At 38.7% G+C, this 16,290-nt stretch overlaps 2 protein-coding genes across 3 annotated transcripts in view; one reads left to right on the top strand and one right to left on the bottom strand.

Moving 5' to 3' along the window:
- Positions 1–16,290, bottom strand: part of FBXL13 (F-box and leucine rich repeat protein 13) — a 210,268-nt gene that overhangs the window by 83,672 nt on the left and 110,306 nt on the right. For both annotated transcript variants that reach the window (XM_049642850.1, XM_049642851.1), the window contains 2 exons: positions 10,270–10,322; positions 6,237–6,337 (listed from right to left, as the gene is read on the bottom strand). In XM_049642850.1, the coding sequence (XP_049498807.1) occupies positions 6,237–6,337; positions 10,270–10,322 (154 nt within the window). The remainder of the gene's footprint in view (positions 1–6,236; positions 6,338–10,269; positions 10,323–16,290) is intronic.
- LRRC17 (leucine rich repeat containing 17) overlaps positions 1–16,290 on the top strand; it is a 31,436-nt gene that overhangs the window by 3,322 nt on the left and 11,824 nt on the right. The window contains exon 2 of the mRNA XM_049642862.1: positions 13,092–13,998. Within this exon, the coding sequence (XP_049498819.1) occupies positions 13,227–13,998 (772 nt within the window). The 5' untranslated portion in view covers positions 13,092–13,226. The remainder of the gene's footprint in view (positions 1–13,091; positions 13,999–16,290) is intronic.

The following is a 16,290-nucleotide window of genomic DNA, read 5'->3' as shown; positions in this document are numbered from 1 at the left end:
TGGCCCTGTGGCCTTTCCAGGGATTTACAGTGCTGCAGACTCAGAGCTTCTGGGAATGGGAAAACAATCAGTTGACAGTGAAATCACTTGGCAAATTTTATGCAATACTGCAACTTTTTATTCTGAATTTTGGCAAAGAAATACATCCCTTACGTGAGTGAGATCTGGCTCATCATGTTCTCAACCCAGAGACAACTTGGTATTTCTAATTCCACTTTGAAGCTGTGTTTGCAGCCTGTGTTTATCTTTTCCTAATTATTTGATAACTAACTGTTTCTAATGGGGGGAGAGGTTCTCTTTGTGATTTATTTTTCTACTGCTACTATAATCTTTAAGAAATAACAATTCTTGGGGTGCGTGGGTGGCTCAGTCAGCTAAGTGGCCGACTCTTGATTTCAGCTCAGGTCATGATCTCACGGTTCGTGGGTTTGAGCCCCACATCTGGTTCTGTGCTCACAGCGTGGAGCCTGCTTTGGATCCTCTGTCTCCTTCTCTCTCTCTCAAAAATAAATAAAACATTTAAAATATTTAAAAAATTTTTTAAAAATCACAATTCTTACAGAAACTACAGAGATCACATTTTTTCTGTTGGCTTTTTTCCATTAAAGAATCGAGGTCTTCTTTATTAGATCACCAATACCTGAGGGCATTACTGTTGGAAGGAATGTAGAATTCTGTATTTCAACAATGATTTCTCTGAAAAAATCACCAAGACAAGGCCTAGTTTGTAAAGGAGATTTGCAGGTAGTCTCTTTTGATTTAGTGCTGGGCTCTTTAGTTTCACAGAGGCAGTTTTGCATAATAGGATCCCTGCAGAAATCCAAATGCAGTGTTTTGACCTTATTCATAGACTAGACCTTGAGGATGTACAGTCAAGGAAACAGCTTACTCTTTCTGCCCCACTCTGATGGGTAAGACCATATAACCTGAGAGCACCTATGTGTAAAGAAATGTCCAAGCCATTTGAAGGGACTATGTGAAAAATAATTAAACACCATGCCACTACAGCACATGACACTCCATTAAAGAGCAAAGATCATAATAGCTTTACTCACTACTATATGCCCAGAATGTCCTGCACACAGTAGTTGATCAATGCATGGTAAAAAAAAAAAAAAAAAAAAGTGAATGAATGTTACTGTTAGGATTCAGGGAAAGGAGAGATCATTGTGGAATTGTGGTAGATGGTATGACTCGAGGTATAAAGGCTATGGCTTAGCAGAGAGAAGGAGAAAGAAATTCCATCTATAGAGAAAGAGAAGCTTGCAGCAATCCAGATGACCAGAGTTAAGGGCTTCCCTTGGAAAACCAGGGCAGATAGGTTTCATCACATAATGTTAAGGACCTATACAGGAGAAGTTTGATCAATGTTAAAGGACAGTAAGGGAAGAGTCTAGACCTTCAGCATGTCAAAGACATGATAAGACTATCATTTCAGGATGATGCCTCTTACAGCGTAAGAAAAAAACAGATTGAAGGGAAGAGAGACCAAGGGTGAACCGTAGGGATGCAAGGCCAGATGAGGCGCTGAGAGTGCCACCTAGGTGGTGGCAATAGGAGTAAATGGAAAGGGTTCGATTCAGGAAATATTTAGAAGCAAAAATGTCCTGGAATGGGCATGAGCTATGAGCAGCCCTCATTTTCAACTTCAGAAAATGGAGCAGGTCCCCAAAGAAGTGAGGAAAAATATTCAAATAAAAAGCTGGCAAATCAATGTTGTCAAGAAGGGCAAACAAATTATATTTTTCTTCTGGCAAATGATTTCTTTGGAAAGAAATACTAAAGGCAACTGGGGAGAGAATGACAACAGCACACAACATTTCTCTGGTTATTTATAGTTTAAAGAACACTTTTGCATTCCCAAACATATTTGAAACAATGGAAAACAGAACAAAAATAGGGAATCATAATGAAATGTATTTTTATCATAGATAAGAAAGTGTACATTTTTTTCATATGACAAAAATCATCAATATCAAGTATATTTTACGTGATTGTTCTCCCAGTCACAAGAACTACAGTTAAAATCAAAACAAAATTCTCATTTTGGGTCCTACCTATTTTTTTTATCTGTGGCCCACTAAAGGCATAGCTTCATTTGCAAAATAAGTGTTCCTAAAAAACTATGCACGGTTGTAGTATTATCTTAATTTTCCTAAGAGAAAAAATTATCTCAAAGTATGATATCCCAAATCATCTACTTCATAAATTCTGTTTTTCACATAGGAATTTAATGGATTTTGTAATATATTCTCTCTTTTTCTGTACACACACACACACACACACACAAGCATACATGTTCTCTCTCTCTCTCTCTCTCTCTCTCTATATATATATATATATACACACACCACACACAAGCATATATGTTATCTCTCTCTGTATATATATACATATATACACACACACACTCATACATGTACATATATACATATGCATATACATCTCCCTATGGAATTCCTAAAGAAAAGTGCTGAGTGATATTCTATATTGCAGGACTAGAGCACCTTTTAGAATTCCTGAAAGGGTCAGGACCCTCCACAGTAGCATCACTGGAGCTGGCTTGCACCAGCCCATGAGAGCCAACTATTAGCATTTCTTTCCAACTCCACATTCAGTGACATCATGTTGGTAGCTTAAAATTGATCATGGTGGTAGTATTTACATCACAGAAATCAGTAAATCTTATAAATCAGAACATCCCCTTAACCCCTACCCAAACTAGTTATTAAACATTTATTGGAACCCAGCTATCCTTGGAACACACTTTGAGAACTACTGATATGGAGAATGCAGTATGCTGAGGAAATGTATACAGAGATAAAAATGATGAAAGAGAAGATGACAGCTTTGAAGGACAGGAATAAAAATTCTATCTGAGAATACAACAGGATTCTTAAGACAAAACCTGAACAAATGGAATAGAAGCATTAAAAAGGAAAATGCCGGGGCGCCTGGGTGGCTCAGTTGGTTAGGCGGCCAACTTCGGCTCAGGTCATGATCTTGCGGTCCGTGAGTTCTAGCCCCGTGTCGGGCTCTGTGCTGACAGTTCAGAGCCTGGAGCCTGCTTCATATTCTGTGTCTCCCTCTCTCTGACCCTCCCCTGTTCATGCTCTGTCTCTTCCTGTCTCAAAAATAAATAAACGTTAAAAAAAAAAAATTTAAAAAAAAAAAAAAAGGAAAATGCCTTCCTTGCCTGAGAAAAGATCTAAGTTTTAATATTCAAAAGGTTTACTATGTTCCAGGAAAAGTTAATTGAAAGAATTAACCTCGGATAATGTTTTTAATTTCTCAGTAAAAAGGAAATTCTTGCAAGCATATTGGCAGAAAAATAGGTTTCCAACAAAGGAACAAAAAAAAAAAAATCAAGCTAGCTTTACACTTCTCTTTAACCTGAAATACCAAAGATTATGTGGCAATATTTGTAGGTTGTTAAGAATAAAGTAAGGGACATAATTCAAGAGCTATACACCAAGAGAGGTTGTTGTTCACCCTTCAAGACAAAAGAAAGTCATTTTCAGAAAGCAATGGCTAAAAATCTAACACTTGTTTATCTTTCTCAATAAAGAGGTTTTAAAACTATATGTCCAGTCATCATGAGATGAATCAAAGTCAGAAATAAAGATTAAGGAAATTGTGGAACAAATGGACCATCAATGAATGACAAACTTAGAGGTAGGACTCCATAATCATAAATATCATCACAATATTGAGCACAAACATGAAAAATCAATATTAAAAGTAAGTTAGATGATTACCAAAAATCACAAATAATATGTGTTTATGGACAAGGGGGTGGAAGTAGAGAAGCATCAAGTTCAAGGGAGAATGAAAGAGTATTAGATCTCTAACCAATGTCATTGTTCCGTCACAACTTTGATAACTGAAAAAATGCATATTAAAAACATGTTTTTTTAAAAAAAACATACACATAGCCACTAGTTAGAATACAGAACAGAATGTGCACATACCTCTGAAATACATTAAGATTATAAAAGTAAACAATATAGTTTATATAGCAAAAGGCAGAAACAATGAATACAGTATAGTAACATAAAAAATCAAAAACAAAGCAAGATCATAAAAATAAAACCATACACTCAATTTTGAAAGGAAATATTACTTGTAAACTATCCTCTTAAAAAGGCAGAATGAAAAATTTTAAAATAGAAGTTAGCTATGTGCTTCATATAAAAGGAAAACCTAAAATACACCAACATAAAGATTAAAAATACAGGGATACATAAAGTTATTCCAAAAAACCATAAGCAAAAGAAAATAAAGATGACTATATTAATAGCAGATAAAAAAGAATCTGAGGCAAAGAAACATCAACCAGAATAAAGAATGTAATTTTATGTGAATAAATGCTATAATCTATATTGAAACCTGCTACTTATTAATCTTTATATATAAAATAAAAATATCAAAATAAATAAGCTTGATTCTAAAAGACAACCAATGTATCACTATTATACTATGAAATATCAAGAATTCATACATATATACACACACGTAGAAATTTTGTTCTCTAAAAAAAACTCTCTTGTTTTAAGCATTCATGGATGATTTACTAAAATTATCCAATAATTATATAATTAATTTACTAAAATTAATTATATAAACTGGTCCACCAAGAAATCTCAATAAATTCCAAAAGGTAGAAATAATTCAGCCCACATTTCTTGACCACAGTGTACAAAATTAGAAATTAAAACCAGAAGCCTAATCAAAGAAACTTCAACTACTTGGAACCAAAAATTCTCTTCTAAATAATTATTGGGTCAAAGATGAAAATAAACGTGCAACAGTTTACAAAATGAGAACAATACTTATTAAATCTTACAAGCTTTGCCTATATTCTTATTCAGAGGTAATTTCATATTAAATCTTACAAATGAAAGAAATCAATTAAATCTTACAAATTAAAACATTAAAAGGACACTTGTACCTTGTACCCAAGTCCAAAAATGACCATTTGGAAAATATAATGAGAAATTAAAATTAAAATTTAATTAAAACCAAGAGTCAGAAGCTTAACCAAATGAGCCACCCAGGCACCCCTTAACAACTCTGAAAGTGTAAAAAATATTCTTAGCTCATGGACTACATTAAGTCAGGCTTTGGACCACACAAGTCATAGTTTGCTGAACCCTATTACATTGTTGCCTCATTTATCTACCAAAATAAATTCTAGATTGATTATAGATTTAAGTAAAAACAAATCATACAAGAAAAAAATAATAAATGACATCAAACACCTGGAAGGAAGAAAACCTTTATTTAAAAGTTTAAAAGTATCAGAAGAAATTTCAAAGGAAAAATTTGATAGATTTGACTAAACAGACTTGACTAAAATGTGGAAACTCAATTAATGGGATAAACAGAAAATATGTTACCACTTTTTTTAGGCTTACACATTTCTAGAAAATGATCAGAGACAGAAGATAAGGAAAATAACCACCTAGAATTTTCTCTAGCTTTTTCAAATGCTTTGCTGTTATTTTTCAAAGAATCTCAAAAAGTTATATTCTCAAAAATAATTTATTCTTTCGCAATAGTTTGAAAAAAATGTTTTGAATCTCTCCCAATATGATTATCTTCTCTTCCTGAGTAGTATTTCCTTGGTGAAAATAAATAATTGAATGACATAAAATTTGAATATCCTGTCAACTTTTGGTGATGTCTTGTAGTCTTCTGTCCCTTCTCCTCCAACGAAGCACTAGCTGAGGAGATGCAACATTTGTATTCAGCCCATAGATCAAAACACAACTCGTATCAGATTTCCTGGAGGTGGTGGAAGTCCCAACAGGTAACCAGAGCATGGCAACAGGGAATATGGGATCACAGTGTTCAAGGTCAAAGAAAGGAGGGCCCTGGTGTTCTGTTGTCAAGAAGTCCAGACATGGGACTGGAATTTAGAAGCCAGGCTCCATTGCCCAGGAAGGAGGACCAGAAAGAGACTGGCAGAGCCTAACTCAAGCTACTGGGCACATTGGTATAAGAGTGACACAGAAATGTTGGCCAAGCAGAGGACCAGTTATTTAATCTGGGCCCGCCCAGGAGGGAGAGAATAAGCACCAGGTTGGGGACTTGAAAGCAGCAGTCCTGTTACTAGATTAGTGGTGCCATGATGGTGGGGTGCTAGATGGTTAGATGGTGGGGAGTGCTGGAACAAGCCAGAACCTGGAGGAGCATCACTATTTTCAGTATAACACCTATAACACAAACATTACCTCGGCAGCAGTCTCATGGTCCTGTTGGTGATAATTGTGTTAGATAGATTGAGGTACAGGACTCCAGAACAGCCTTCAGAGATGTATCTCATTGATTCATCCTGCATAAAAACAGAGGGAAGAATCTTATCAAAGTCTAACAGGGGATGCCTGAATGACTCAGTCAGTGAAGCATCCAACTTTGGCTCAGGTCATGATCTCACAGTTCATGGGTTTGAGCCCCGCATGGGGCTCTGTGCTGACAGCTTGGAGCCTGGAGCATGCTTCAGATTCTGTGTCTCCCTCTCTCTCTGCCCCTTCCCCACTAGTGCTCTGTTTGTCTCTCAATCTCTCTCTCTCTCAAAAATAAATAAACATTTTTAAAAATTTTTTTAAAAAGTCTAACAGGCTCTGTTATTTCCCCATGATCTCTCTACTATCTATCTCCCTGCTCCAAAAATACCATGCAAGGCTTGGTCTCTTCAATTCTTTGATATTGGTTGTAAGTCAAATTAAATAGAAGGTGATGGTTTTGTTTGAAGCTTCATTATTCTCTCCCCTTCCCTTTCTTTGGAAATCAAGTCCCATTTGATCACAGTGACACTTCGTTAAAATTTGAACCCTTGCAAGTTCAACTCTGACGGGAAATTTGAGCTTAAGTGTCAGAGTGTCAAACGCTCCTGACTCTTCAGATGCATGAAAGTAATTAAATCCTGATCTATTTTTAAGCTCACTAAAATCATTCTGAAAGACAGGAATAGTAAATGTTCTCAACTGGACTTCATTAAAAGTGACTCCATATTTACACATATAGATTTAAAGAAATGTGTGTGTGTGTGTATGTATAATTAAGTTTTTGTGGTTCTATTACTGAATTATTAAAACAGCTGAACAGATCCTCACCAAATTTATGGTAAGTTTGAGATGGCCTGAAGTAAAATATAGGCTACATACATGTTGAACGTGAAGTTCAGTGTTGAGGGTATTGTGGGCAACACTCTCAAAGATTCAAGAAACCCTCCCCCAAAGAGCTGAAACTGGGGTACCAGGGTACAATTCCACTATGACATGAATGAGACAGCAAAACAAATAGTGATTTCAAGCCTGAGCCCTATCTTGGCATTTACAAGACCAGATCACTTGCAAGCTTTCATTGCAATGAACTCCTTCCCATATGGGTAACTACTTATAAAATGCTTTAGTATGAGTAAGTAGCAGCATGGTTTTTATTTATTTAATTATGGTTGATGCGTCTCCCTAGGGACACCGACAAGGTCAGCTCATTCTAAATATTTGTGGCACATCCGTCCTGGAAATAGGCCATTGGAATAGGCCATTGCAGGAAGAGGTAAATCGTCACTTGACTAGGGGATATGGTTTGGGAAAGAATTCTGCATGTTCAGTATGGCCACCTCCAATACCACTAAGGATGGCAAAGGCTTATTTTCAGTGGGATCATCAGTGTTTAACATTGTATTCCTAGCTATTTCCCAGAGTCAAGGATATTAAAATAACAAAATCATGCAGTTGTAAAAGCTGTAGTTCTGCTGTAGGGAAAGGTACAAGTACATGGCATGAGTACAAGGGCACTGTATTCTCGCCACTGCATTCAAGCTGCCAGTGATTTTTCTAGACACTCCAAACTAAAATGTATGATTTAGATATACATGGATTGGTTTAAAAACAAAAGTATGCTGTACAAGTTTCCCAGAGGTATGGAGAGAATAACCATAACGAGCGGCATTGTACTTTAATATAAACAAAATCTATCTTCAAAAATGTTCATGGTACCAATCAAATATCAAAGTGATTGTACACCTGTTGAAAGTCTCTGGCAAAAAATGCAAATGAGTTGGGCAAGGAGAGGATAGAAAACTGGTTTCTACACCCAACCTTAGAGAGGTAGCCACAGAGAAGATGAAAATGTGGGGCCAGGAAGAGCAAGATAAAGTATGTCTTCTGCACCATAGAGGAATTTGATTTTTCCTTTAAGATATGGAGGCAAACCATTTACTGGATTTTCCTGTCTGGCAGAGCTTGGATATCCAAAAAATTTCAGATGAATCCTATTCTCAGTGTTTAAAAGAACTCAAGTTTCAATCCCCAAACACTTGAGCACATAAACTCAAAAACTGTTTGAGTATCCTTATTGCAAAATGGTTTCTGAATTTGTTCACAATGCACTCAAATCTTTCTGAGTGTAATATATTCATAAGTCAAGTTTCTTAGAAATAAAGTTTTCTGAAAGGATGTTACATGGCTCCTTAAATGTAAACCTGTCTCCCCAGTCTATGTCTCAAAGCGAAAAACAATAGTAAAATGTAGCTGGATAAAATTATCAGCCCTGTATAGTATTAGACTCCAAAACTGGGAAAGACTTTGATGTTCACAAATTCAATCCAGATGGCATTGTTTTGACTTTCCTATTACAAAGCCATATTTCAAGACTGTGATCTGTTATTCAAGTGCAGAACTGAAGCTCCCTGAGGACAGGAACTGAAACTTGATTCATTTTAAATTCCCTCTAACACCTGTATTTTATAGCATATAAACTCCCTGTATATCTTTATATATAAAAATAAATACATCTTTAATGTAGTAGGTACTAAAAATATCCACCGAATGAAACAGAAATTTGAAAGAAAGGACAATAATGATGATGCTGGGAGGTAGCAAGGAGGAGTCAAGGGTGTGGATGTCACTCTGGAGTTGCTGCTTAATGAGGCATGACACAGTCAGACCTTTCTGTTTTCACCCTGCTTCTCCCACTGTTCTTTCTGGAGATTCTTTGCTATTTCTTCTCTGTCTACTTCTAAAAGTCAGCAACGCCCCAAGTTTTACTCCTAAATCATCTTCTCATGCCTTCTTTCTCTCTCTAGGCTGACCATATTCACTTTTGTGATGTTAACTAAGCATACGAACATGTCAACCCAAGATGGAATCTCAAGTTCTGTGCCATGTTGTCCATTACCTGCTAGGTGACTCCACACAACTCCATTCATTAAACAAATGTATAGAGTGTTTACCATGCCAAGATCTGTGCTATGTGCTATGACTACCACAAAAAATAAGACACATCTCCTGTGCTTTGGGCCCCTTAGGCTACTGAAGGAGGCAGAAACACTGTGATTAGGGCTACTTATTAGAGTAGCAGAGGAGTAGAGGAGTAGAGTTGCAGAGGAGCTGCAACGAACCCAGCCCTGGGAGCCAGTGATGTCTTGATAAAGCAAGCAGTACCGAAAGTAGGCCTTCAAGCCTAACAAAGAGGATAACAACACCTGAGGACAAAGCGAAAGGGCATTCCATGCCAAGAGCACAGGCTGAGCAAAAGTGAAACAGCAAAGAGCAGCTTGGCTCATGCAGCAAAGAAAGCATAGCAGTGCATGGTTGCTGCAGCTTAATGTGAATGCGGGGATTGGAGTAAGATGAGGCTGGAAAAGGAGGCAAAGCCAAGAGTACAGAGGGAGTTTGAGGTAGAGTAATGTTAAAGAGCTTTGACTTTATCAACAGTGTAGGTGACGAATGTGTGTATAAATTATGGAAAATGGGAGTGAAATAATCAGATCTTCCTTTTAGAAAGTGTATGTGCTCACAGGGTAGAAGACAGATTGCATGTGAAAGAAAAGCTTGGAAAGAAGGCCAGGAAGGAGCTGCCCTGGGTTACCTGTTCATTTCTGTCTTCTTTGGCACACACCTGATAGCCGTGAAGACCACTAAAATGAGCCTATTGTCTCTACTGGGACCCAGTTTTTTTCTGTCTCAGACACACATGGCCTTAAACATAAATATAGTTCATTTTTATGTAATTGTTGAATAGTTTCCACTTTCCAGAGACTCCAACCTTGGGCATATAGCTACAGGATGAATAATAAATAGCATTATACAAATGGGATAACATTTCTTGCCAATGTTTAACATAGTTTGCTTTTTTTACACATTTGATCCTAAATGAGCAGACAGGCATGCATTTTGGCAAAATCTCTGTGTATTGGCACTCCAATATAGCAAGTCTGAATCTATATAAATAACAGTAAAATAAACTTCATATACTCACTGTGAGTGTTGGGCAGTCAGAGACATTCAGCTCTTGCAAATTTCTACAGAGGCCTAAATCAAACAAGTTAAACATTACTAAACAACATAGTACAAATGTTTAAACTTAAATTTTTTCCATCCTACATTCAATGCAATGTATTCATTAGAAAACAAAAATCTTGGCATGTAACTTGTTCTAAGTATATGGTTCCTTTTCGCAGAAAATCGATTCCTTCTGGCTTTAAAATTAAAATATATACACATGTTTATTATTGCTTGAGGATTACAGAAGGAAGGGGAAAAAAGAAAAGTACTACTCTGGGAAAAACAGTATATACTTAGAGCTTGGAAGAAAACCAACCTGCTTATTTTGTGGCATGGCTTTTTGCTCATTTTGGGGATTTTGTTTTCTTTTATTATTTTATTGTAAAATTTTTCAAACACAGAAAAGTGGAAAGACTTGAAGATTTGTACAATGAATATACCCATTACCAAGATTCTATTTCTATTGCACGATATTTGTGTTATCACTTCTTCACCTACATATCCATCTTTCTATCTTTCAATCCATCTTATTTTTTATGCATTTTGAAGGAAGCTATAGGCATAAGGACACATCCCCCTCCTACCTCAGCATGCATATTGTAAATAATTCAGCATGCGTAATAATTAATAAAATGTTTAGGATTTGTTTAGATTAGATCTACATACAATTTATAATGAATTGCAGAGAAATGGAGGACCAGAAAGGCCAAGTGTCTGATTTGCTCTAGGACCAGGGGCAACTGTACAGCTTACGGTGTCACAGGGAAGAGGACACATGTCCACAAAGAGCTGGGTAGCAAAGTGTTCTACAATCAGCACTCTGGGGCTAGACCGACAGAAAGTACAACTCCAAATCTGAGAGAGAAAACAAGCCTCTAGGGGAGAGGACACAAAACAGTAATGGAGAGGAACACTTGAGGCAAAGAGGGGAAAGTCATTCTAGGTGGAGGAGACCCTCATCGAGCAGGAAAACTCCAAATATCCTGGCATCCACACTGCTACAATGAATAGAAAACACATCTGCTGCTCATAACAACTTAGCCCCACAATAATAACAACAGAAATGTTATTAATTATAAATCGATTTTGAACATTTCTTCCTTTGCCAAGAATGGACTGTGTCCTAAGTAATGAATGCAAACCAAAACCACTTTCAGAATTTAAAAGTGAAAATAATTCTTTAAAATGTACAGATCTTGGAAGTCATCAGTAATACTCGTTAAGGAAGAAAATAGATTCCCCAAACAATGCAATAACTAAATTTATGATATTAATATTTTTAGAGAATACTTACCTGAGAGTAAGTCATGCATTTAACAAATATTATCAAGAACCTGTTACGTGGGGGCACCTGGGTGGCTCAGTCAGTTAAGTGACTGACTTCGGCTCAGGTCATGATCTCATGGTTTGTGGGTTCGAGCCCCGTTCGGCTCTGTGCTGACAACTCAGAGCCTGGAACCTACTTTGGATTCTGTGTCTCCCTCTCTCCATGCCCCTTCCCCTCCCCCACTCACACTCTGTCTCTCCCTCTCTCTCAAAAATAAAATAAAACATTTTTAAAAAATTAAGAAAAAACAAAGAACCTGTTATATGCCAGAAACTCTACAGGTGCTAGAAGTACAGCAAGTGAACAAAACAGACAAAGGTCCCTGCCTTTAGGGAGTTCACATCCTCACTGGGGGAGACTGACAGTAAACACAAGAAGTAAAATATCTACTTTGACAGGTGGTGATTAGTGCTGTGGAGAAAAATAAAACAAAAAAGAACATAGAGAGTGGCTAGCAAGTGGGAAGAGATGCCACTTGACACAGAGTGGTCATAGAAGGCTTTGCTCAGGTGACATTTGAACCAAGATGTGCAAGACTTGCCAAGGACAGTGCTGTTTACTTTGAGCATTTCTGTATCTCACATTCAATATGGTTGGTGATTGGGAGACAGTACAGGAAAGAAAAAACAAGCTCAGGAGAACAGCTGTTGGGGACCTACTTTTTTTTTTTGCCCATCTCAAGGCTGATGGAAGTATCCCTTTCATTTCTTGAATCTGATGTGCTGATACATTACATGTTTCAGTTTTCATAACGCTAAGCCCTGAACAGTAGAGTACTTCTCCTGGACCAGGTACTGTGAAGTGTCTTACGTGCATGAGCCCGTTGCATTCTCCTAGCAATACGACGAGGTATCCTCAGCCCCATTTTTTTTTAAGTTTGTTTATTTATTTTGAGATAGAGAGTGTGAGCAGGGGAGGGGCAGAGAGAGAATCCCAAGCAGGCTCCACACCACCAGCAGTGAAAAGCTCGATGTGGGGCTCGAACTCACGAACCATGAGATCATGACCTGAGCCAAAATCAACAGAGGTATAACTGACTGAACCACCCAGGCACCCTACATCAGCCCCATTTTACAGATTCTGAAGTTGAGGTTAAATAACTAGCCTGACGTCATATAGTTAAGCAAGCAGGAGAGTCTTCATTGAAACTCAGGGGCCAAACCCTTGGCCACTAAACCAGACAAGTGGGAGGGTGCACTCACCACTGTTCAGGATGTTCCTTTATTAATTGCAATGTCTTTGCTTAAGAGAAAAACAAAAAATTTATTGTGGTGATCATTGCACAATATATACAAATATTGAGTCATTATGTCACACACCTGGAACAAATATAATGTTATATGTCATTTATACCGCAATAAAAAATATATATATAAAGAAAATGAATGTTTTTTAAAAAGCTGCTACTATCTGTTAATAACACAATGTTCACAGTGGTTCTTCAGAGATGTTTTTCTCTTGCAACCTAGGGACTCCATCGAACCTCAGCTGGGTCTCATCGTTCCGAATTGCATTAGTTAAGATTACCCAAGCTTGCATTTCAAAGGAATACTTTCATCGTTCCCTCTGTCACCCCAAGTAATTGGGGCCAGCTGGATGTCAGGATGCGCGTGGTTATGGTGGTAATTCTGCTCTTCTTTTGTAAAGCCGCGGAGCTCCGCAAGGCCAGCCCTGGGGGCTCGAGAAGCCGAATGAATCATGGCCGGGCGGGTGGGAGCAGGAGAGGCTCCAACCCCGTCAAACGCTACGCGCCAGGCCTCCCCTGCGAAGTGTACACGTATCTTCACGAGAAGTACTTAGATTGTCAAGAAAGAAAACTAGTTTACGTGCTGCCTGACTGGCCTCAGGATTTGCTGCATATGCTGTTAGCAAGGAACAAGATCCGCATACTGAAGAACAAGATGTTCTCCAAGTTTAAGAGGCTGAAAAGCCTGGATCTGCAGCAGAACGAGATCTCCAAAATTGAGAGTGAGGCTTTCTTTGGTTTAAATAAACTTACTACTCTCCTCCTGCAGCACAACCAAATCAAAGTCTTGACAGAGGAAGTGTTCATTTATACGCCTCTCCTGAGCTACCTGCGTCTCTATGACAACCCCTGGCACTGTACTTGTGAGATGGAAACGCTTATTTCAATGTTGCAGATTCCAAGAAACCGGAATTTGGGGAACTATGCCAAGTGCGAAAGGCCACAAGATCTAAAAAACAAAAAGCTGCGGCAGTTAAAATCTGAACAGTTATGCAATGAAGAAGAAAGGGAACAATTAGATCCGAAACCCCAAGTGTCAGGGAGACCCCCAGTCATCAAGCCCGAGGTGGACTCAACTCTTTGCTACAATTACGTGTTTCCCATACAAACGCTGGACTGCAAACGGAAAGGTTTGTAAGTTTCTTAGTTTTTCATTTTCGTGGACGATTAAAAATGCTCTGAATCTTATCACCCTCCCTACACTCCACCGTGCCTTGGGATTTCTGGTGTCACTTCCACCAGAAATCTTTTCCCGGTGACAATGGAATTTACTGCAAGCTTTTCTAGGGTTCGGACTCAACACGGTTGGGGTTTTGGGGGACAGTAGAGGAGGGTAGGAGGTATGCTCAGGAAGAGCAGCCAGTTGGGCACTACTCTTGTTTGCTAATAAAACCTGTGGCTGTCAAGAATCCCCTTTATCTTAAATCACAATGTGGTATAATTTAGGCAGACCAGTGGGTATAAAGACAAGTCCAAATGCTGTCTATATAATGTGACTTAAAGCAAAAACATAGTGTGCGTCTGTGGGGAAATTACCTCCAGGAAAATCATGTGTGGAAGGGAACAGGTGAGAACACTGTGAGAGGGAGGCTATGTGGGATGTAATGGCGTGTCTGTACTTCTCAGAATTTGGCCTCAAGGTTTTTTGTTTGTTTTGAGAGAGAGAAAGAGAGAATCCCAAGCAGGCTCCATACTCAGTGCAGAGCCCAATGTGGGGCTCGATTCCATGACCCTGGGATCACAACCTGAGCCATAATCAAGGAGTCAGATACTCAACTGACTGAGCCACCCAAGCACCCCTGGTCTCAATGCTTGCTAAATGCTTGCTAACATCCTATATCTTCATTGTTCCCAAGTTCCCCAAAATAAAACCTAAAAATATTGAAAGAACTAAGCTGAAAATATTTAATCCAAGAAGTATGAAGCTAAGAAAAGCTTTCCAGAATATTACCTACTTCCTGAAAAATCACTGCTGAGTTTTACATCCCACACAGTTTTGGTGTGGTGCTGCATGGGGCACATACAGGATTAATTCATGAAATAAGAAAGTGGGAAACTTTAGTAATGCTCTTGACAGGTTAGTGAAGACATTCTCAAAGTGTGGTCTGGGAACTGCTAGTCTACCCAAGGATAACCAGCCACAGGACAGTGTCTGTTTCATTTCTGGCATGGATTAATGACTTATTCGCAAAATTCAGTTAAAGCTAGATGTCACAGGATCAGGGTCACATCAAAGCAGGATGTCATTCCTTCCACTTATTTTAGGAGGTTTTGCTTTGTCTTGTTTCTTTAAGAACAGAAAGAGAAGGTTAAAAGCAACATAGAGACCCTGACTCCTTTCCAGGGAACCAGAAGCAGGAATGTGTTGACACTGAAGAGGCAGGCAACCTGAACCAGGAGAAAATTTGTTCATTTATCAGCCAAGAAGTGCACAAGGCTTGCCTCTCTGTCCCAGACTCCATAAGTGGCACCTGGTGAGAGCAAAGCACAGCCATGTGACATGGAAAGTTTTGCTTACTACAACACCCTGTGAGACGTGTATAATTTGGTGCCATAGTAGAACAATTACAGTGTCATGACCAGGGAGATGCCATGCCAGGATCCTCTGAACTGGAGAGCAACTGTTCATTAATTGAAAACCTATTCTCCAGGCACTCCACACACATGTTCTGCATAGCTTCCAGTAAGGTAGCACTATCCCCATTTACAGCTGGGAAAAATGAAGCTTAGCGAGGTTCAGTGACTTGGTTGAGGTCTCACAGGTAAGCAGCAAAGCCAAGGTTTGAAGGTTGGTCTGCCTGATCATGCCATCTTCTTTGATCACATTCAAGCAAACAGCTGCCTCACCAATGGAAAGATTAAAGAATTCTAGAAAAGTCAGTATATGCAGTTTCTCTGCAGCCAGATTGGGTGAAATTTCTCTGACCTTGTTACAGTGACTACTTAGTTTTCATGCTGAAGAACATGTCTTATTAGCAATGCCTTTGTGATGCTTAGATTAAAAACTTAAATTACAGGGGTGCCTGGGTGGCTCAGTCGGTAGAGCGTCTGACTTCGGCTCAGGTCATGATCTCACGGTTTGTGAGTTCGATCCCCGGGTCAGGCTCTGTGCTGACAGCATGGAGCCTGCTTGGGTTTCTCTGTCTTCCTCTCTCTCTCTCTTTCTCTCTCTCTCTCTTTAATAAGCATTAAAAAAAAAAAATAGACCCGGGGCCCCTAGATGGCTCAGTCAGTTAAGCTTCTGACTTCAGCTCAGGTTATGATCTCACTATTCATGAGTTTGATCCCTGTGTCAGGCTCTGTGCTGAGAGTTTGGAGCCTGGAGCCTGCTTCGGATTCTGTGTCTCCCTCTTTCTGCCCCTCCCCTGGTCGTGCTCTGTGTCTCTCTCTCTCTCAAAACTAAAAAAGCATTAAAATTTTTT

This window comes from Panthera uncia, chromosome A2 (assembly GCF_023721935.1).
Source record: "Panthera uncia isolate 11264 chromosome A2, Puncia_PCG_1.0, whole genome shotgun sequence".
Taxonomy (NCBI): domain Eukaryota; kingdom Metazoa; phylum Chordata; class Mammalia; order Carnivora; family Felidae; genus Panthera; species Panthera uncia.
This window is presented reverse-complemented; position numbering and strand designations above follow the sequence as displayed.